The 22,680-nt window shown below is 37.1% G+C and overlaps 2 protein-coding genes across 2 annotated transcripts in view; both read right to left on the reverse strand.

The window, feature by feature from the left end:
* The window catches only part of LOC120540305 (tripartite motif-containing protein 54-like), a 192,794-nt gene that overhangs the window by 148,431 nt on the left and 21,683 nt on the right, over nucleotides 1-22,680 (reverse strand). The window lies entirely within an intron of this gene.
* ptpdc1a (protein tyrosine phosphatase domain containing 1a) overlaps nucleotides 1-22,680 on the reverse strand; it is a 140,647-nt gene that overhangs the window by 96,129 nt on the left and 21,838 nt on the right. Inside the window, exon 2 of the mRNA XM_039770946.1 lies at nucleotides 2,285-2,380. Coding sequence (XP_039626880.1) covers nucleotides 2,285-2,380 — 96 coding nt within the window. The remainder of the gene's footprint in view (nucleotides 1-2,284; nucleotides 2,381-22,680) is intronic.

Genomic DNA, 22,680 nt, shown 5'->3' on the forward strand with positions numbered 1-22,680 from the left:
TTTCGTCAGCCAGCCTGAAATACATGATTTGCATGTTGTGCCCAAACCTCCACAAATCACAAGGGATAACTGTACTTTTCAGTATACAATATTTGCATATTTTTTTTTAAACCAATGGCTATTAAAACTGGTAGTGGTGTGTTATAGTAGAAAAGGCTTTGGACTTTGGATTTCAAACCCTGAAGCAATGGGTTCAAATCCTGCTACTGACACTGAGTGACCATGAGCAAGACACTTCACCTGTTTGCACTCCAATTGCAAAAACAAAAGAAATTTAATCAATTGTATCTCAAATGTTGTACATCACCTTGGATAAAGGCATCAGTCAAATTGTAAGTAATAATAATATTATTAGGTCACTGGAGCTGCTTACTCTTGAACATGCTATAAATAAGTTTCCATGACTAAATCATGTATTAGATTAATTTCTACCTTTCCTAGGTGATTGGCACTGCAAAACAGAATTTTACAGGAAACTGTATTCATTTGGTAATCACAAGGAATAATGTGAAATTTGAGTATATATTACAATCATTATTTGATGTTTAAAATTTTCATGTGTTTACACTATTCACTCAAGCACAGAACTCTGCATGTTTTCATCAGTTACAGTGCATCTGGAAAGTATTCACAGCACATCACTTTTTCCACATTTTGTTATGTTACAGCCTTATTCCAAAATGGATTAAATTCATTTTGTTCCTCAGAATTCTACACACAACACCCCATAATGACAATGTGAAAAAAGTTTACTTGAGATTTTTGCAAATTTATTAAAAGTAAAACAATTGAGAAAGCACATGTACATAAGTATTCACAGCCTTTGCCATTAAGCTCAGAATTGAGCTCAGGTGCATCCTTATCATCCTTGAGATGTTTCTGCAGCTTAATTGGAGCCCACCTGTGGTCAATTCAGTTGATTGGACATGATTTGAAAAGACACACACCTGTCTATATAAGGTCCCACAGTTGACAGTTCATGTCAGAGCACAAACCAAGCATGAAGTCAAAGGAATTGTCTGTAAACCTCCGAGACAGGATTGTCTCGAGGCACAAATCTGGGGAAGGTTACAGAAAATTTTTTGCTGCTTTGAAGATCCCAATGAGCACAGTGGCCTCCATCATCCGTTAAGTGGAAGAAGTTCGAAACCACCAGGACTCTTCCTAGAGCTGGCCGGCCATCTAAACTGAGCGATCGTGGGAGAAGGGCCTTAGTCAGGGAGGTGACCAAGAACCCGATGGTCATTCTGTCAGAGCTCCAGAGGTCCTCTGTGGAGAGAGGAGAACCTTCCAGACGGACAACCATCTCTGCAGCAATCCACCAATCAGGCCTGTATGGTAGAGTGGCCAGACGGAAGCCACTCCTTAGTAAAAGGCACATGGCAGCCCGCCTGGAGTTTGCCAAAAGGCACCTGAAGAACTCTCAGAGCATGAGAAACAAAATTCTCTGGTCTGATGAGACAAAGATTGAACTCTTTGGTGTGAACCACCAGGCCAATACTATCCCTACAGTGAAGCATGGTGGTGGCAGCATCATGCTGTGGGGATGTTTTTCAGCGACAGGAACTGGGAGACTAGTCAGGATAAAGGGAAAGATGACTGCAGCAATGTACAGAGACATCCTGGATGAAAACCTGCTCCAGAGTGCTCTTGACCTCAGACTGGGCGACAGTTCATCTTTCAGCAGGACAACGACCCTAAGCACAGCGCCAAGATATCAAAGGAGTGGCTTCAGGACAACTCTGTGAATGTCCTTGAGTGGCCCAGCTAGAGCCCAGACTTGAATCAGATTGAACATCTCTGGAGAGATCTTAAAATGGCTGTGCACCGATGCTTCCCATCCAACCTGACGGAGCTTGAGAGGTGCTACAAAGAGGAATGGGTGAAACTGGCCAAGGATAGGTGTGCCAAGCTAATGGTATCAGAACATGTGTAAGTTGTTCCCTGAAGACCACCCATGTGTAACATTCAGATATTTCCTATTATTTTTCAGTTTTTGCCAACCCAAACTTTAAACTTATGTCAGTTTACTGCTTACCTATCCACCAATTTAAATCATTCACTGCACTTCAATTAATTAAATTTGAAGAAAAATTGGAAAAACTGAGGTAATCTAAAATTTTGACCTGTAGTGTATGTATAGGCCCATGTATATAATAAATAAATATACACATCTACTACACATATACACACATATAATTCCTGCTAACAATTATGGCCATTACTTAAGTAATGTAAAGGCCATTAATACCTGAATATTGCATGTTAAAATACATATGCTTACCCAGAGACATTTCTGGAACAAATCCACTGGGTTCTCTAATCAAAGATGAGCAAGGCAAATTGTTTACTAAAGTTACACCGGCAGTCATCGCAGAACCTAAAATTAAAGGAGGAGGAAGGGAAGTGGAGGAGAAAAGATAAAGACGCACAATAAAAATTTGTCATAATGTGCTTCTGTTTCACAAGTATAAGTACAGTGTTGCATTATGAACAAGTAAATGCTTCAATATTACATATGGAAGAAAATACATTAACTACTGGGGTATTTTCTATTTTAAGATGTTATTAAAGATACTATTAAGTCCAACAATATTCAACCAATTCTCTATTCATTCGAAACAGTGTGGGGCCAACAACCTCAGACAAACAAAAAAAAATCTAAAGCTTTATCAGCTATATTGCTTGGTGAGTCACCATGTCAATAAATGAATCATTTTTTTCACAGTGTAAAACTTACTTGGAGGCAAGTCAGAGTGATTTATTGTAAAATGGAAAACAAAAGAAATGCTGCTATAGCAACAAGTGGAAAATTTGATGTAAACCATTTTAAATAAATGTCAACAAACAATTTTAGATTAAAGTCAAAGGTGATTACAATATTTAAAGAGAACTATTACTTAATCCTGAATTCATTTTGAGTTCCTTCTCATACAAAACGTAAAAATGCAGGAGGACAAATATTGAAGTGTGCTAAAACAAACACGAAAAAAAGAAAGAGATTAATCATGCTATGAAAAACAAAGATGCCCAATGGAAGGCTAAAACTGTTATTCACTGAATGAATTGCTGGGGGTGGACAAAGTGCAAGATTAACTGAATACTCAATACCTCTTGCTATTTTGACAAAAAAAGACTATCAAATGTGCTCCACTGGCTCAAATTACAAATCCTTCATAACATGAATGTGAGGACAGCATGTAAGCAAAAAGGACTAAAACTAATTTGCATTTGTTAAGTCTTTGACTGACATCCATCCATCCATTCATTCATCCATACATACATACATACATACAGTGCATCCGGAAAGTATTCACAGCACAGAACTGTCCAACGATAGGTGTGCCAAGCTTGTGGCATCATATTCTAAAAATACTTGAGGCTGTACTTGCTGCCAAAGGTGCCTCGACAAAGTATTGAGCAAAGGCTGTGAATACTTATGTACATGTGATTTCTCAGTTTTTTTATTTTTAATAAATTTGCAAAAATCTCAAGTAAACTTTTTTCATGTTGTCATTATGGTTTGTTGTGTGTAGAATTCTGAGGAAAAAAATGAATTTAATCCATTTTGGAATAAGGCTGTAACATAACAAAATGTGGAAAAAGTGATGTGCTGTGAATACTTTCCGGATGCACTGTAATCGATGGACGTATGTATATACGCCACATACATACGCATACATACATACATACATATATACTGGGGCCACGGGCTGCAGGGAGGACCGAGGGTCTGCCCTGTGACCCGGAGGCGTTCGCTTCGGGTTGAAGAAAGAGCTTTTACCACCCCCAGGTTTAGTTTACCGGATATACAATTTAAAGAGATTATGTTCATGGGAATTGTTACATATGCATTTTTATCACTTTTACTTTAAGACTTTTGTAAAAACAACACTTGTCCTTTATTTGCTTTCCTGGGCATGGTTACATCTCTTGAAAAATTTTGGACAATGGCCTTGTGTCAATAAGGGAAAGCAAAGAAGCCACTTCTTTCCGAGAAAAGCATCAAAGACAGACTGAAATTCTCCAGGAAGTACAAGGATTGGTCAGCAGAAGACTGGTGCAAAGTTATTTTCTCAGACAATTCCTCCTTCCAACAGTTTGGGACATTTGGAAAAATCGATTGCCTGGACAAAGAAATGGTGAACACTATCATGAGTCCAGTGTTGTGCCAACAGTGAAGCATCCAGACACAATCCATGTCTGGGGTTATTTCTCATCCAAGAGAGTGGGCCCACTCACAATTCTGCCCTAGAACACTGCCATAAATAAAGAATGGTATCAAAATATCCTCCAAGAACAGCGTTTCCTAACATTCCAGGCACAATTTGGTGATGGTTTGTGTATTTTCCAGTATGATGGTGCACCATGTCACAAGACAAAAGTAACAATGAAGTGGCTTGGAGATTGTAAAGTTTGCATCTGTGGCCAGGACACTCCCCAGATCTTAATCCCGTTGAGAACCTGTGGTCAATTCTCAAAAAGCAGGTGGACTAGCAGAAGCCCACATATTGTGATCAACTCCAAGCACTAAAAAGGCAAGAATGGATCACCATCAGTCAGGATCTGGCCCAGAAGCTGACACCCACCAGGCCAGAGCGAATTGCAGAAGTTAAGAAGAAGTAGGGTCAACACTGTAAATACTGACTCTTTACATAAATTTGATATATTTGCTAATAAAAGCCTTTGAAACTAATGAAATGTTTATAATTGTTCTTCAATATACCATATACAGTAAACATGTAAAAAAAAAAAAAAAAATCTTAAAATGATGAAGCAGAAAACTTTGCAAAACACAACATTTTGGCTACTACTATATATATTTAAATATGACACAAAGAACAATTACAAAAAAAACTGAACAAGTCTTGCTTTTGTTTTTTTTTCGTTTAATTATAGCTAAATGATTCAGCACTGTAACATTACCATCACATACCCAAAGAATATTTTAGATTGATTTTTTTACCTAAAAGTAAAAAGAGAAACCTTGTTACAAAATGGAATGACATCAGGTAAAGGCAGAATACTATATTCAGCTTTATGGGTTACTATCAGAATACCCGTGCTTCGCAGCGGAGTAGTAGTGTGTTAAAGTAAAAAGAAAAGGAAAAATTAAAAAAAAAATGTAACATGATTGTTAATGTAATTGTTTTGTCTTTGATATGAGTGTTGTTGTCATATATATATATATATATATATATATATAGATATATATATATAGATATATATATATAGATATATATATAGATATATATATATAGATATAGATAGATATATATATAGATATAGATAGATATATATATATAGATATAGATAGATATATATATATATATATATATAGATATATATATATATATATATATATATATATATATATACACATACACAGTAATCCTCTCGATGGCGGGGTTGCTCCAGAACCCCCGCTGATAGATGAAAATCCGCAAGTAGAAACCATATGTTTGTGTAGTTATTTTTATATATTTTAAGCCCTTATAAACTCTCCCACACTGTTAACATTATTAGAGCCCTCTAGACATGAAATAACACCCTTTAATCAAAGTTTAAACTGTCCTCTATGACAAGACAGAGATGACAGTTCTTTCTCACAATTAAAAGAATGCAAATAGATCTTCTCTTCAGGAGCAGAGAATTTCAGAGGGAGAGAGAGAGAGAGAGCTCACAAAGAAAAGCAAACAATCAAAAAATCAATACTTGTGCTTTTAAGTTTGCCACGGCAGGAGCGTTTGTATCTTCTAAGCAAACAGCCTCTGTGCAAACATCTCCTCTGTCAGGCGCAGAGAACGTCAGAGAGAGAGCGAGATTAAAGCAACAATCAAAAAATCAATACGTGTGCTTTTGTGCTTTTAAATATGCCGAGCACCACAATAAAGCAGCATTTTTTTAGAGGAGCGTCAGTATCTGTTAAGCAAACAGCACCTCTGCTCACACCCCTCCGTCAGGCAGAGAATGTCAGAGAGGGTGAGAGAGAGGCAGAGACAAGCAAACAATCAAGCTCCAAGGGATGCATATCTTATAGCATTGAGGAGTTTTAGTTAATATGTAATACATGCTCTGATTGGGTAGCTTCTAAGCCATCCGCCAATAGCGTCCCTTGTATGAAATCAACAGGGCAAACAAACTGAGGAAGCGTGTAGCATAAATTAAAAGACCCACTGCCTGCAGAAATCCGCGAAGCAGCGAAAAATCTGTGATATATATTTAGTTATGGTTACATTTAAAATCTGCGATAGAGTGAAACCGCGAAAGTCAAAGCGCGATATAGCGAGGGATTACTGTATATCTATATCTCTAAATATAAATATATATATACTAGCAGAATACCAAGGCTTCAAGAAAGGAGAAGTAGTGTGTTAAAGAAGTTATGAAAAAGAAAAGCAAACATTTTAAAACTAACGTAAGATGATTGTTAATGTAATTGTTTTGTCATTGATATGAGTGTTGTCATATCTATTTATATATATATATATATATATATATATATATATAGCAAAAATAGCTGCGATTGGCAGGAGAAGTAAAAAGAAAAGGAAACATTTTAATAATAACGTAACATGATTGACAATGTAATTGTTTTGTAATTGTCATGAGTGTTGCTGGCATATATATATATATATATATATATATATATATATATATATATATATATATATATATATATATATATATATATATATATATATATATATACACATCTATACACATATATATATATATATACATATATATATATATATATATATATATATATATATATATATATATACACACATACATATATATACATATATATATTAGGTGGGACTCGATTAAAAAATTAATCCAATTAATTAGAGGCTGTGTAAGAATTAATCTTGATTAATCGTATGTAATCGACACGAATTTGCCCCAAATCGCAAATGTTTTTTTTTTTATTTAAAACGGTTTTAGTGGGCTTACAGAATCAAATAATAGACATGGACATGAATATTGTAAACTGAAGCTGTTTTAATTTCTGAAAAAAAGCTTTAAACTGCATTTGAATTCAAAACAGAAACAAAAATATCATCCCTGGTTAAAATTGGGCAGACTTAAAAATAAAGTGGTAGTTTAAGTACTTTAAGTACATTTTCAGAATAGTATTGTCTTTAAATAATAATAACCAAAATTTCACCATAAAGTGCAGTTTTTCTTCTTAAAAAATAAGTCAGAAACATAAAAGGTAATTTGACCAGCTTACTCTTTAAACTCTGAGTAACATTAGCCAAAATTATTTTGTACATTAGGCTAAAACAGTGTGATCATTGAACATTTTGTAATTAGATGTATTTAGAATTACTAACGGTCACGGAAGTCCAATGATCCCCAGTAAGAGCCACAAAGTCCGCTTTCTGTAATGCATCTAATTTTGCTTGCTTTTCAGTGTGCACAAAACCATGCTTTTATCAAGGCTTCTCGGGTAGTCGAAATGATCAGTCGTAGGAACGCGCTTTATTCCGACTCTAACATTTTTGTAGCTGTGATGTGTGCATCAGTGTAATGGATGTACCAGGAAATCATGCATTGACAAAAGTTCCCGCTTGCTTGGAATTGAAAGTGTGATTAAATGCGTTATTTTTAACGCGCTATGGAGTACATGCATCGAAGCTTCTCAACTGTGCTTGTGCTAAGAAAGGGAAAATTTTAAAAATAACGTAACATGATTCTGCTAACCTAATATTTTTTCATACGCCCCAAACCAAGGAGATGGGAAGGTAAAATGAATCGGTAGCGCGTACATAGTCAGTACATCCCTCTCGAATCGAACCTCAATGTCGGCGTTAGAGGCTTAAGACTCTACAATTGCGCCACCGCTTGTCTATGCTAAAGTATGTATTGTAGATCGGGCTATAGATATACATTTATATATATACCCGTATCGCAGTGGAGAAGTAGAAGTTATGAAAAGAAAAGGGAACATTTTAAAAATAACGTAACATGATTGTCAATATACAGTAATTGTTTTGTGAGTGTTATTGAATGTTGCTGTCATCAAGGATTTGATTATCATTATTTCTTTCAATCAGGCTCGTATTTGTAGGATGTGTTCAAGTTACATTCCGTGTTTGTCAATCGCTGTAAAGATAAGAGGTTTCATTCATCGATTAGTTCCTTACTGCATCAATAAACAGCTCGTCTTCCTTTTTATCTGTGATGTGACAAACTGCATGCACGGGTTTTTTTTACGCTGTCTTCCTTTAGCGGACATTGACTTTTTCCACCGTGTGCTTTGTTTCCACAGTAGCTGCATTTATGAATATGCTTATCAGACGCTTCATATTTTTGCTGCCTTTTCAATTGTGTAATTCGGTTTTGTTCAGCTCTTTGGAACTGTTGCTTTTATCTGTGCACTGCATCAGTTCACGGAGCCACTCGGTGTACTTGCATCGAAGGTTCCCAGCTGTGCTGGTGCCATCTCGCTATGTCCATAGCTTTATTTAATGTTACCTTAGTCCTGGCACTTAAAACTTTCTCTGGCAGTTTCGCTGAGTTTGTGTCAAACACCACCCTGACCATCTCATCTTCCTCTCCATAAGCACAGTCCTTCACCCGTGAATATTTACCCGTGGCAGTTTGCTATTGGATTGCCGCTGACGGATGGCCTTATATGGGCAGGCACTAAATTACAAACGCCAGCGCAGCCTGTCTATGAACTTAATTTAAAGTGTAGGTTTACATCGTGCTTTGTTTCAAGTAGCAGAACTCGCTTCTTATTGTTTCGCTGCCTTCTCAATTATATAATGCATGTTTTCTTGAGCGCTTTTTGAGGTCTTCCTGGTTTTCTATGTACTGCGTGATTACGGGAGGCGTGATGATGTCACACGAAACTCCCCCACGGCGTTGAAGCTCATCTCCATTACAGTAAATGGAGAAAACTGCTTCCAGTTATGACCATTACGCGTAGAATTTCGATATAAAACCTGTCCAACTTTTGTAAGGAAGCTGTAAGGAATCAACCTGCCAAATTTCAGCCTTCCACCCACACGGAAGTTGGAGAATTAGTGATGAGTGAGTGAGTGAGGGCTTTGCCTTTTATTAGTATATATATATATATATATATATATATATATATATATATATATATAAATATATATATATATATATATATATATATATAAATATAAATATATAACGTAAAATACAATGTAATTGTTTTGTCATTGGCATGAGTGTTGAGAATATAAAAAAAGGAAACATTTTAATAATAACGTAACATGATTGACAATGTAATTGTTTTGTCATTGTCATAAGTGTTATATATATATATACTGTGTGTATATATATATATATATATATATATATATATATATATATATATACACACACACACATATACACATACATGCGTACATACTGTGGACTGTGCCCGGCAGTTTATCCCGGCCAAGTCCCCCAAGCCGCCAGATGGAGCCCTCCCTGCAGTATGGAGGTGCCCCGAAGACCAGCAAGGAGTCATGGACTATGTAGTTTTTATCCTCAGCCCTGCTGGATACCACAGGGGCCGCAAGAGGGAGCTGCAGGAGGACCAAAGACTTATTTGTACACTATGACCCGGAAGTTCGTCATAGGAAGAGCGACGGACTTTCGGGATGAAGAAAAGTACTTTTTACCTGACCCGGAAGTGATACAAGATCACATGGACTGGGGACTCGGAACACTTCCGGGTCAGGGAATATAAAAGGACTGAGGGAACTCCCAGACGGCGAGCTGAGCTGGGTGGTAGGAGGGCAACGCGCCTGGGAGTGGAGGATTGTTGATTGTTGATTTATTATTGTGGTTTATGAATAGTGTGGAGTGGAGGGTGCTTAGTGCACATTGTTATAATAAAAAGAATAATTGTAGCACTTTTACCAGGTGTTTGGCGTGGTACCTGAGGGTTCAAGGGAGCACTACTGGACCTATCTGTCAAACAATACATACATGTGTACATATATACACACACACATATACTATGGGGTGCCAAACAGGCAAATAAATTGATTTTGTGAATATATAAAGTCGGCGTCAGAATATATAAAGTCAAAATTTGAATATATAAAGTCACTGTCGGAATATATAAAGTCAAAACTTGAATATATAAAGTCATTCCTGATTATATAAAGTCAACATCGGAGTATATAAACTCACTCCTGAATATATAAAGTGAAAGTCAAAATCTATTGATTGAAACGACTCTGAACTGAACTAAGTTAACAAAAACGTATTCAGAAAAATAAATTAAAAAAACACTGTTCGGTTAATGTTTTGAAAATGATGTATGTGCCCACTTCCCAGGATTGGTTGCTGCCTTGCGCCCAGTGTTGGCTGGGATTGTCTCCAGCAGACCCCCGTGACCCTGTGGTCGGATTCAACGTGTTGGGAAATGGATGGATATTCCAGCGCTGACTTTGTATATTCCGACGCTGACTTTATATATTGAAGTTTTAAGTTTATATATTGCAGCGCTTACTTTATAGCCTGTATTCCGACGCTGACTTTATATATTCAAGATTTGACTTTATAAATTCCAGTGCTTACTTTATATATTCCGAAATATTCCAACGCCATCTTTATATACTCAGGTTTTGACTTTATATATTTGGGAATGACTTTAGGCTATATATTCAAGTTTTTACTTTATATATTCCAGCGCTGACTTTATATATTAAAGTTTTGACTATTTATTCCGACAGTGAGTTTATATAATCAAGTTTTGACTTTATATATTCGCGAATTACTTTATATATACAAGTTTTGACTTTATATAGTTAAATGTAGTCATCATTGCATAACTTTTTCTTTACCATAGAAATTTAAAGACTAAATTCAACTTCCATTCCTAACAACAGATATTTCTGGCGACTAAATAGAAGCTACTTATATCCAAATTCAAGCTATTGAGCTGTCGCATGCCTGCCTGAATAAATCACCCTCGCTTCGTTCTTACTTTTTTACCATTCATTTAATCATGGCTAGTGGCGGAAAAATTATAAAATGGAAGGAGGATTACACTGAGTATGGCTTTACCAAAACAATTATTGATGGCAAATCGATTATTCATAAAGCTTCAATTGGTGATCTGTTTTTCTGTGTTAACCTCATAAGTGATCAAAACTCTTGTTTATATCCTGCATCCTCTCATTAAACTTGTATCCCGCATTACCCGTGGGCATGACAAACGCCAGCGCAGCCTGTCTATGAACTTAATTTAAACTTTAGGTTTACACCGTGATTTGTTTCCGAAGTAGCAGCACTCATGAATATGGTTGTATATGTCACTCGCTCGCTTCTTATTGTTTCGCTGCTTTCTCAATTATATAATGCATGTTTTCTTCAGTGCTTTTTGGAGCTCTTCCTGGTTTTCTACGTACTGTGTTGACAGTCAGTTCACATGATTATGTGGGAGGCGTGATGATGTCACACGAAACTCCGCCCCCACAGCTTTCGAGCTCAACTCCATTAAAGTATATGTAGAAAAATAGCTTCCAGTTATGACCATTACGTGTAGAATTTCTAAATGAAACCTGCCCAACTTTTGTAAGTAAGCTGTTAGGAATGAGCCTGCCAAATTTCAGCCTTCTACCTACACGGGAATTTGAGAATTAGTGATGAGTCAGTGAGTGAGTCAGTCAGTCAGTGGGGGCTTTGCCTTTTATTAGTATAGATACTCGGAACATATTATACATCCTATGATTTGTTTTTAATTGGCTTGGCTTTTGTTTTGCCATTTTGTTCTTTAAATAAATACACATCCAGAAGATATATTCATACAGTAACAAAAATGAAAAAGGAAACTGTATCAAGCAAACAAATCAAGTAGATAGCTTGCCATTTCTATATAACTAATTGATTATAATAGTTAAAGTTATATACACATTAATTTGCACTGCAGCTGATGAATTCACTTTATATAAAGCAGTTTAATACTGCAACTTGCAGACCGTGGAGTTGGAAATAATTATTGGGTTACACAAGTCTAAGTCAGAGTTGGTAAAAAATGTATGAATTTGACAAAATATAAATAATTAAACATATACATATTCAAGTAAGCTATTTTTTTCTAGCCTTTTGATAGAAACATTTTAAATTTCATTATTTTTGTCTTTTGTTTCATGTTTCTCAATGTATGTTGACAATGGCATTGCTACAGCCTTTAAACCCATACTTTAACAGGTTAGGTGCTAAAAAGTAGCCTAACGATTCATGTTGGTGGTGATAAAATGCTTTACATCTTACATGTTGTGTGCTTACAGTCAACATAGTAAATATACTATGGATTAAGAGGATAAGGACATCAGAATCTGTAGTTTGAGAAACTAACACCTTACTGGTCCTCAGTTGACTTTGTCTTTAAATAACATGCCAAATACTATGGCCATCTAAAACTGTGAAAAGATGATTCTGGGATGCTGGCCTTAGACGCAGTGTTCCAAAGAAAAAAACATATGTGAAAATAGAAAGTAAAAAGTTAAAATGGGCAAAAGAAAGCAGATGACTGGAAAAGTGTATCATGCTCAGCATCCCAGAGTCTTGTCTTCTCTGCTACGTACAACACTGGTATTTGGCCTGTATTTAGTGAATAAGAAATCTGAGCCCTTTAATGATTTTGTTACCCAAACTACCCACTCTGATTTTATTCCGATTTTACTACTACTTCACAGACACAGCATACCTGTTCTGTATTCTGCACATGGTCATTGCCTATGTGAAGTATGAATCAGCAAAGGTTTTTCCTCCAAAATCCCAAAAGATTCATAGGTTTTTATTTGGTGACTCGCTATTGACAAAGTCCTGTAATGGAACAATGCTCTGCCTAGATTTGCTTTGTGTATTGCATACAGTACAGTACCATGTACACTACCAGTCAAAAATTTTAGAACACCTCAGATTTTTCAGTTTTCATGGAAATGCATACAGTTTAATGATCATGAAATCAAGGCATAGAACAAATGAAACAACTGCAATTACCTGTACAAATTTTATTCTGATTTTTGATTCATCAAAGTAACCACCTTTTTCTGATGTAACAGTGAAACTGTAGTAACTCTTCTGATTTAGAATGCCATTCACTCTATTCAAGTCACCAACTGTGCCTCCAGCAAAAGAATGCCGGACCTCCATACTTCCTCCACCATGTTTGACAAACACCCTGTGTAATGAACGGAAGATTTCAAAAATCGCTCCAAAACAGTCTGCAGCAGTCCACAGCCAGTATTTCAAGGCTCTATTTTGACCTTTAAAGTCAAATCTTAAGGTAACAATGAAGTATTGCTAAGTAACAGATACGGTATTACTAAAAAAGAAAAACTACTGATCATGCAGGTATTGTAAAATGAATTATCAATGATATGAATATCTCTATATTATAGATTATTAAAAAAAAAAACGAGACTTTTTCCTCCGTGATCCTTTGAAGAGAGCGAGATGCCAATCATGTCATACTTGCAACCTTTGGAAGTAAGCCCCGTGATACACATGCAGAGCAGGTTAGAGATAACGTAAGTACGAAAATTCGAAAGTCTCAAAGAAAAGATCACATCAGTGCAAACAAATGGAAAATATTACTCAGTGAAATAACGGAACAGCAAAAAGAGATCAGTTCAAGACGGGTCAACACTGATGAGGGTACCCAAGAATTTGAAGAATGGGACCCTCTCCAATGATATAAAGGGGACCAGGTCTATACAGTGAACCCGCGTTTATCACGGTTTACCCGTTCCAGACTCTACCGTGATAAATGAATTTTCGCGAAGTAGGATTCTTTATTTATAAATTGAATATTTTTGCAGTTAGAGTATAGAAAACCTGTTTACAACCTTGTAAATACATTTTTTAACATTATTAGAGCCCTCTAGACATGAAATAACACAATTTAGTCACCATTACACTCGTATTACCCAATATATTAGACAAAATAAGAGAAAATAAGACATATTAGACGTTACAAATATCATATTACTAGGCTCACGCGCCTTTTAAGGCGACCGTCTTTTATCCTCAATTTGTGTGTGCTCCATGTGTACATCAGGCATGCAAGTGTAGGGAATGAGAACATTAAAGTGCCCATTCATAACATCTCCCGAAAACCTAAGTTTTTTTATCCCCTTGAGTGCCTGTCCAAAGTCGTACAATGTCAGCCCGAATCTGTACCGCTAAAGACAGAGTTTCATGCACTAAATAAGCAAGCACCATCTCCCCTGATATTTAATATGGGGTGAGGCATTTGTACTCCATCAACATTAATTATTTCCAGAGACATAATTTTGTCTATTTTTCCAGCGCATCACGCACAAAAACAAGAGAACGATGGGAGCACCAGAACTCTGCTCATATCACGTTGCTTCGTACCGCAAGCTGCAAGTAGTAAGTCTGTGATAAGCAGAATACCGCTACGTTTTGCACTCACGGGACGGAAGGACAATCCCGACCGCTTTTATATAGTAGATTATTGTACTGTACATTTAATTACACACACACACACACACACACACACACACACACACACACACACACACACACACACACACAGTTCTTATACACAACCACTAAACTATGAAGACACAACCTCTGTAGGAGAGTCTTCAGGTGGTGCAGTATCTTCAGCAGGTGCATTGTTGTCTTCTTCCGCTGAAGGAGTATTAAGAGTAGGCAGTGGGTATCTGGGTGCGCGGCTGAAGAACATCTTGATAGGCAGTTGCTGGCGCTGTCTTTTCATATGCATGAGGAGGCTTTTGTACGGTATTGCCATCTTTGATCATATCCAAGAGTTTCACCTTCTCCTGGATAGTAAGCATCTTCCTCTGGCACTTAGTTTTATTGTCAGAAAGCTTAAGAAAAGCAGCACGTTTAGGAGCCATCGTGGGGCTTAGATAAAAGTTCTCAGAAAGCCCATGCATAGTGACGTAAGCGTGTATGAGAAAAAAATTGTGATAGAGTGAAGTCACGAAAGTCGAAGCGTGATAAAGCAAGGGATCACTGTATCATTTTTTTTTCCAACCTATATTCAATTGAATACACTACAAAGACAAGATATGTAATGTTAAAACTGATAAACTTTATTGTTGTTTTGCAAATCTTCACTCATTTTGAATCTGATGCCTGCAACACATTACAAAAAAGCTGGGACAGGGGCAGCAAAAGACTGGCAAAGTTGAGGAATATTCAAAAAACACCTGTTTTGAACATTCCACAGGTGAACAGGTTAATTGGAAACAGGTGTTTGTCATGATTGGGTATAAAAGGAGCATCCCCAAAAGGCTCAGTAGTTCACAAGCAAGGATGGGGCGAGGTTCACCACTTTGTGAACAACTGCACATAAGCGGCAAGGCCGAATACCAACACTGGATGCCCGTGACCTTCGATCCCTCAGGCGGCACTGCATTAAAAACCAACATCATCCTGTAAAGGATATTACCACGTGGGCTCAGGAATACTTCAGAAAACCATTGTCAGTTAACACAGTTCGTCGCTACATCTACAAGTGTAAGTTAAAACTCTACCATGCAAAGCGAAAGCCATATGTCAACAACACCCAGAAACACCGACGGCTTCTCTGGGCCCGAGCTCATCCGAGATGGACTGACACAAAGTGGAAAAGTGTGCTGTGGTCTGACAAGTCCACATTTCAAATTATTTTTGGAAATCATGGACGTCGTGTCCTCTGGGCCAAAGAGGAAAAGAACCATCTGGATTGTTATCAGCGTAAACTTCAAAAGCCAGCATCTGTGATGGTATGGGGGTGTGCTAGTGCCCATGGCATGGATAACCTGCACATCTGTGAGGCACCATTAATGCTGAAAGGTACATACAGGTTTTGCAGCATTATATATGCTGTCATCCAAACAATGTCTTTTTCAGGGACGTCCCTGCTTATTTCAGCAGGACAATGCGAAGCCACATTCTGCATGTGTTACAACAGCGTGGCTTTGCAGTAAAAGAGTGCGGGTACTAGACTGGCCTGCCTTCAGTCCAGACCTGTCTTCCATTGAAAATGTGTGGTGCATTATGAAGCGCAAAATACGACAACGGAGACCCCGGACTGTTGAGCAACTGAAGTTGTACATCAAGCAAGAATGGGAAATGAGATAGCTTTTTGTAGCCTTCCCCTAAACCATGTTACTGAACAATCTTTGTTTTCTGATCTTTTTAGAGTTGCTTTGAGGAGAGTCAAAGGGAAGCACAACTTGCAACTGACCAACTTAACCACATTTTCCACTGCAATTACTGCAGTAAGCTGGCTAAGAATAACCTATTCCACTGTAACTGGCGTTGTACATTGTACAAAAAAACATTTTAATGTGCACATTAAATACAGGTTTGCATGGCCCCATAAAGTGATAGTTTTCAAGGGGATGGCACTAATGAAGAGAAGGAATCACATTGCATGACAGATGCAGTCAAAATATAGAACCTTTGTATTGAACAAATTTTGCAAAAACTTAAACTATAATTTTAACAACATATTGTCAACCATCCAAAAAGGCATTTAGACTTAGTAAAATATCCAGAGGTGCTTGTCAAAAGTTGTACTGCACTGAACATGTCTTAGAAAAGGAATAAATAGTAAATATTTTTTGTAAACCAACTACACTTTCTGTTAATGTTAACAAATTCTATCCACTGACATGTTAAAGTGACATTTTTTAACAACTTTACCATCATTAAACTGCATAATATTTAAACTAATAAATATTAACAATAAAAAAATAATAGTGCAGCTTCCAGTAATAATACTATTACTTCAAAACTTCCAGCCCGGGTACCTTACACAGTATTCACCAAAATAAAATAAAATAAAACAAGTGCAACTTGGTGATGACATTTTTACCAACTGAACCGTCATTAAGGCAAATTGCATTAATATGGACCTTGCTTCAAGCTAAGCTACATACATTAATAATAAAACTGCAACTTGCATTTATAATGCTATTCGTGGCATAGTGGGTCTGCAGCTAAAAAAAAAATGGTATGTTTTTAAATCCAGTTCGCCATGTCTGTCTCCATGGGCGCGATTGCACGACTGCTGGGAGTTGATGAGGTGATTGGGACGAGTCGCACCCAGTTGTTCTCTATTGATTCATCGGCTTACTGCGGCATGTGAATAAGGCACTGTGCCGACGGAGATGTATATTTATGAGCCGGCAGGATAGAGGAAAGCATAAAAGAAAAGATAGAACACAAGGAGGTTAAAGAAGGGAAAAGGCAGTCATGGGAGATGATCCAGACACCAGGAAGGTGAAGGCAGCACAAGCTGGGGCTCCGTGAGAGAGCTCAGGCTTAGGCGATCTAGGGGCTGGTTCATCCCACTAACTAAGCGTGTAGAGTGGGGCGAACGAAATGTAAGACCACACAATGGATCCGAGGAGTGTCTGAGTGAGCACGAAGGAAGACGGGAGGTGTGCCAATCTCGGACGGTCTGATTGCGCAGTGTGGCGGCAGCCAACACAGGAGTTGGCAGAAAGCAGTTTGTGCTGCAAAGGCTCCGCCAGCAATGCCCGTAAAGGGTGAGCACTTGGAGACAGAAGGTGGTGTGCTGCGATCAAAGAGACTGCATTTTAACTGATTTATTTATTATGGATTTTATCCACACGTCTCACTGGTTTTATGGATTTGCTATTTATTTGGGTACTGTATTTTTCTGAACACTGCACAATGGACACTTGCAGTTTTACTTTTGACTGTTTTTAACAAAAGCATTTGAGCACTTTCCACCACCCCCTGACTTCAATGAGATTTCTTAGCTCATCTCAGTCATAACTATCAACGGCTATTTAAACCGGTGTTCCGGTATAAGACAAATCCATATCATAACAGAAATAAAAAACGTTTTTTGGTATGAACCTATAAGTTGTTCCCTGAAGAAGACCCATTTAACATTCTGATATTTCCTTTTTTCAGTTTTTGCTAACCTAAACTCTAAATTTAAACCTATGGCAGTATACTGGTTACCTTTTCACAAATTTTAGGTCATTAATTGCATTTTAGCTGATTAAATCTGGAGAAAAACTGGAAAAATTAGGTGCTCTAAAACATTTGGCCAGTAGTGTATTAGTGCAGATCTTTTAATACGCACTTTCACAAATATATTCAAATTTAAGTTATAAACTCTGTAAACCTATATGTTGAACACAGTCACGCTAAAGATGTGTGTGCACACGACTGCACTAAAATGATTATAAAATGCAAAAAAAAAAACAAAACACCATCTCAGGAACCTTCTAACCTTTCTAACCTGCCACCCGTCCTCCTGCATCTCCAGCAACACTTAACCTATCAACAATGAGCCAACTAAGTTAGAATGCTTGATTTTATCTAACCTTTGGATTAAATACTTTTTTTTTTGTGCTCTACATTTTCTGTTTCACTTTCCCTGCTACTCCCTGAAATGGATTTTATGTATATACAGTAGTAGTAAGTCTTTCCAAGCCACTTTAGATAAAGGGTATATGCTATATTATAAGGAATAAATGAAGATGAACCAATCACTAATCATTAAAATATGCCATTCAGCTGTTCTGTTTTTTGAAACACGTAAACACTCACAATGGCTGATGTTTATGTACAGGAGAAACTGGCAATGACACTGACCACTCTAGGCTGTGTGAGACCAAGTAAAAGTAGATTTGCCAGAGTTTCATTCCTGCATAAAATATCCAATGTCCTAGTATGAAACATGGAATGTCACTTTCCCTGTAATTACAGAAGTCTGAGGACACATTGAATCTGAAATTCACTTACACAATTAGACATACATCAGCCTTAAAATTCCAATTAAAGGATGGAGTTAAGATTTTATTGCAATATACTCGGTGAATTCCCCGAAGGCAGGAAATGCTCTTTAAATGAGCCATAGTTTTAAAAAGCTGCTCTGTGTCATTGGGCACAAGGATGTTAATTTCATCAGAAGCTGTCCAACAGGCTGTCCCTGCAAATGATGTGTGAATAAGTAAACATTATAACGCCAACTGGAATGGCCTATGACAAATCCACCTCTGACCACCAGTGTGGACTGACCAAGTAATTGAGGAGACAACACAGGAAGCTACATACAAGAAAAAATGTGGGACCAAATGGTCCTCGATATCCTGAAGCCTGTGCTGGCCAACTTTGTGCTGTCCTCGGTCACCTGCTCAGTCTGTCTGCAAGGCTTCAGAAAGTGCCACTGCTGTGGAAAACACCCTGCATCATTCTTGATCGAAGGAAGGTAGACACCTCTTCACCTAATTACTACAGAGCAGTGGCACTTGCAACTCAAATCATGAAGACCTTTGAAGACTGGTCCTGGATTAAATAAATTCTCTTGAGGTAGACCACCTGGACCCACTAAAGTCTGCATATCAGACAAAGACTGGAGAGGAGGATGCAATAGTTATCTATCTGCTCCACAAGACTTATTCTCTCCTAGAAAAAGATAAAATTGTGAAGATTATGTTTTTTTGATTTCTCCAGTCCTGAAACACCATGCAGCCATCCCTCTTAAGGGGTAAACTTAGAGATATGCAGGAGGATGAACCTATGGTGTCCTGGATAATATACTTTCTCAGGCAGACTAAAGTTTGAGAGACCGAAGGATACGGATGTGAGCAACACCGGAGCACCACAATGAATAGTCCTGCCTCTTTTTCTCTTCACTCTGTGCACCTCTTACTACAAATATAACACCAGGTCATGTCACTTGCAGAAATTCTGATAAATATAGGAGTAAGGTGAAGAAGTTGGTTTCTTGGTGCAAAGAGAATTGTCTGCAGCTTGACATCAGCAAAAACAAGGAACTGGTGATTGACTTTCGCCCCACCAAAGGGCCTCTATGTCCAGTCACTATTCCAGGAGTTGATGCAGAGGTGGTCCACTCCTACAAGTACTTGGGGTCCACAGTAATAGCAGGATGGACTGACCCCGGGACACACAGGAATTATATAAAAAAGGAGAGAGCAGGCTTTGTTTCCTTAGGTGACTTCCTTCCTTTAATGAGGGAAGTGACATCCTTCACATCTTCTATAACTCTGTGATGGTCAAGGCCATTTTCTACACTGTGGGGTGCTGGGCTGGTAACTTCACTTCAAGAGAGGCCCACCAAATCAAGATGCTAATTAAAAGGGCAAACTCAGTTATAGGATGCACTATGGACCCCCTTGAGGTAGTAGCGAAGGAGAAAATTAAAACAAAACTGTGAGCCATTATGAACAATGCTGCACATACTCTGCCACACCAACACAGAGTTCTTTCAGCCAACAAATTATCCAGTAGAAGTGTGTCAGGAAATGCAACTGGGGCTCATTTATACCAATAGCAATACATCTGCACTATGCATCACTGTGACTATGACAGCCAAGTCAGAACTTTTCTTTCTTTCTTTTTAACTTTCTTTCTTTATAGTCATATTGGGGTGTGTTCAGGCTAAAGTGTGTGTGTGTATATATGTATTTATTTACTTACTTACTTACTTACTTATATACATATGTATGTATTTATTTAAAGAGCTTCTGTAAAAACTCAAACATCCCCCTGGGGACAAATACATTTCTGTCTATGTATAAAACCCTACAATGTTGCATAGCACAGTCGGGTGTAAGGCAACACTGATTTGTGATATTTCAATTTTTTTAATGCAAAGTACTAAAATTGTATGATGCCAGAGTATACAATACTTGAAATATGAATGAAACATGCCAAATACACCCCTTTTCTCTTTAAATGAGAACATAGAGAAATATATTTATTTACTTCCTTATTTAATTTGTGGAGCAACTCCTAAGCATAACACTGTACTGCAAATCTTACGGTAAATGGCTGCAATCAACATGATGAGAACATAGATTCAAATTATACAACAGTATTGAATATGCAATTGTCTTCCTCACAGGCCATTATACTCCTGTTTTTTGGCAGCTGCTGTGCATGCTTGTTTTTTAAGTTTGCACTAATTAACAAAAGCATACAGTATTTGCCACTACTGCTATTACACTATGTAAAGCATAATACAAAATTAACATTTCTAAAACAGTCTATATGTCATTGTTAAATAAGTAACTGAATTTCTTAATCATATCATAAAAAGAGTACGCATTTTTTAGGAAAAGGTATTAACCAGTAATTATCAAAATACAGAATTGTGTCACTAGACATTTTTGATAACAACAAATGCTGCTCACTACTTACTTATTTTTAAGTATTACTTTTTAAATAAAGCATAAAATGATATAAGCATTACTGAAAGTAAAAAAATAAATAAGTTTTTAAAATGCAGACTTTTTCCATAATCTCATTTGTTAGACTGCCAAATCTTTACCATCTTACTGAAACACAAATTCTTTTCATTGTAGAAAAGTATTTCCCCATCTTTTCACATTCTAATTGAATACATTATTTAGTACTAATCAGAACAACTGTATAACACAAACTAGTTTTGCAATGTATGCATTGACCCCAAAACACTGAAAATGGGAAAAAATAGCTTGAGGCTAGAATTAATTGGAAGCTAGTTGGAAGAAAAACCTGGAACCACATGGGATCAATTGCTGTGTACAAGAGATAGTACTGTACTATGTAGTCTGGTCTTAATCCACTGCCAGTACAGTATTAACAGATGATCCTCAGAAACAAGTGCTGTTTTAGTGAAAAGAACAAGATCAATTCCAGGTTTAACTAATCCACAACTCGGTTTGCTTTGTGTTGGCAATTAACATTTCATCCATTCTCAATTAATGAAGAGGAGCTACACATTCCACTCAGTTTAAAGGGACAGAGCACAGCGGGGGAAAAGTAAAACCCTCATGTAAATTTGATTAAAAAAACTGCAATCATTAAGCTACATTAGATCAAAATGAGTGTTGCTGTGTTATTAAAAAAATCATTCACTTTGAGCATAAGAAAAGGCCCTAAAATCCCTACAGAGAAACAAATAATGACTAGAGGTACATGTTAGTCAAATCATATATGAAGCAGACACCACCAACCTGGAGAAAGTTGGCATGGTATGGAAAACGCACAAATAAAAACAGAAAACAGATATTAAAAATTCATTTTGACTTGTAATCATTCATCACAAACAGTACAAAGATATTTAAGGTTAAATATGGCCAACTTAATTTTATCATAAGTATACATCCATTCTTGCCAGACGGCCTGCAACACTTTAGAAAACAAAGGCCAATAATAAGTTAAACAGTTTAAAAACCAATATTTCATAAACACAGATTGGAAAGGATTTGGCCATTTCATCCTCAAAAAGTACATAATTAAAAGTTTTAGGGAATCTCAAGAAGTTTTGCTGCATAAAGGACAATGCAGCAAACCTAAGATGACTAACCGTGATCTCTGATCACTAAGAATACACTAATTTAGGAACTGTCATTTATCAAGAGATAATATAAGTACCTTGGAAAACCTTTAACACGTGACATAATACATAGTTACATTCACAAATGCTAGTTACAACTGTACTTTGCAAAAAGGAAGTTGTATGTTAATAGCATCCAGGAGTGCTGTCAACATCCCTAGGCTTGGAAGAGTCTGGTATGTACCATCATAGAGAGGAAACATGTATTGTAATCAGATGAACCAATATTTCAGGTTTTTGGGAACAAATGCATGTTGTGTCCTCCGGAATAAAGAAGAAAAACACCATCCAGACTGTCCACTATAAGTCGAGAAGCCAGCAAC

Source organism: Polypterus senegalus, chromosome 12 (assembly GCF_016835505.1).
Source record: "Polypterus senegalus isolate Bchr_013 chromosome 12, ASM1683550v1, whole genome shotgun sequence".
NCBI classification, from domain to species: domain Eukaryota; kingdom Metazoa; phylum Chordata; class Cladistia; order Polypteriformes; family Polypteridae; genus Polypterus; species Polypterus senegalus.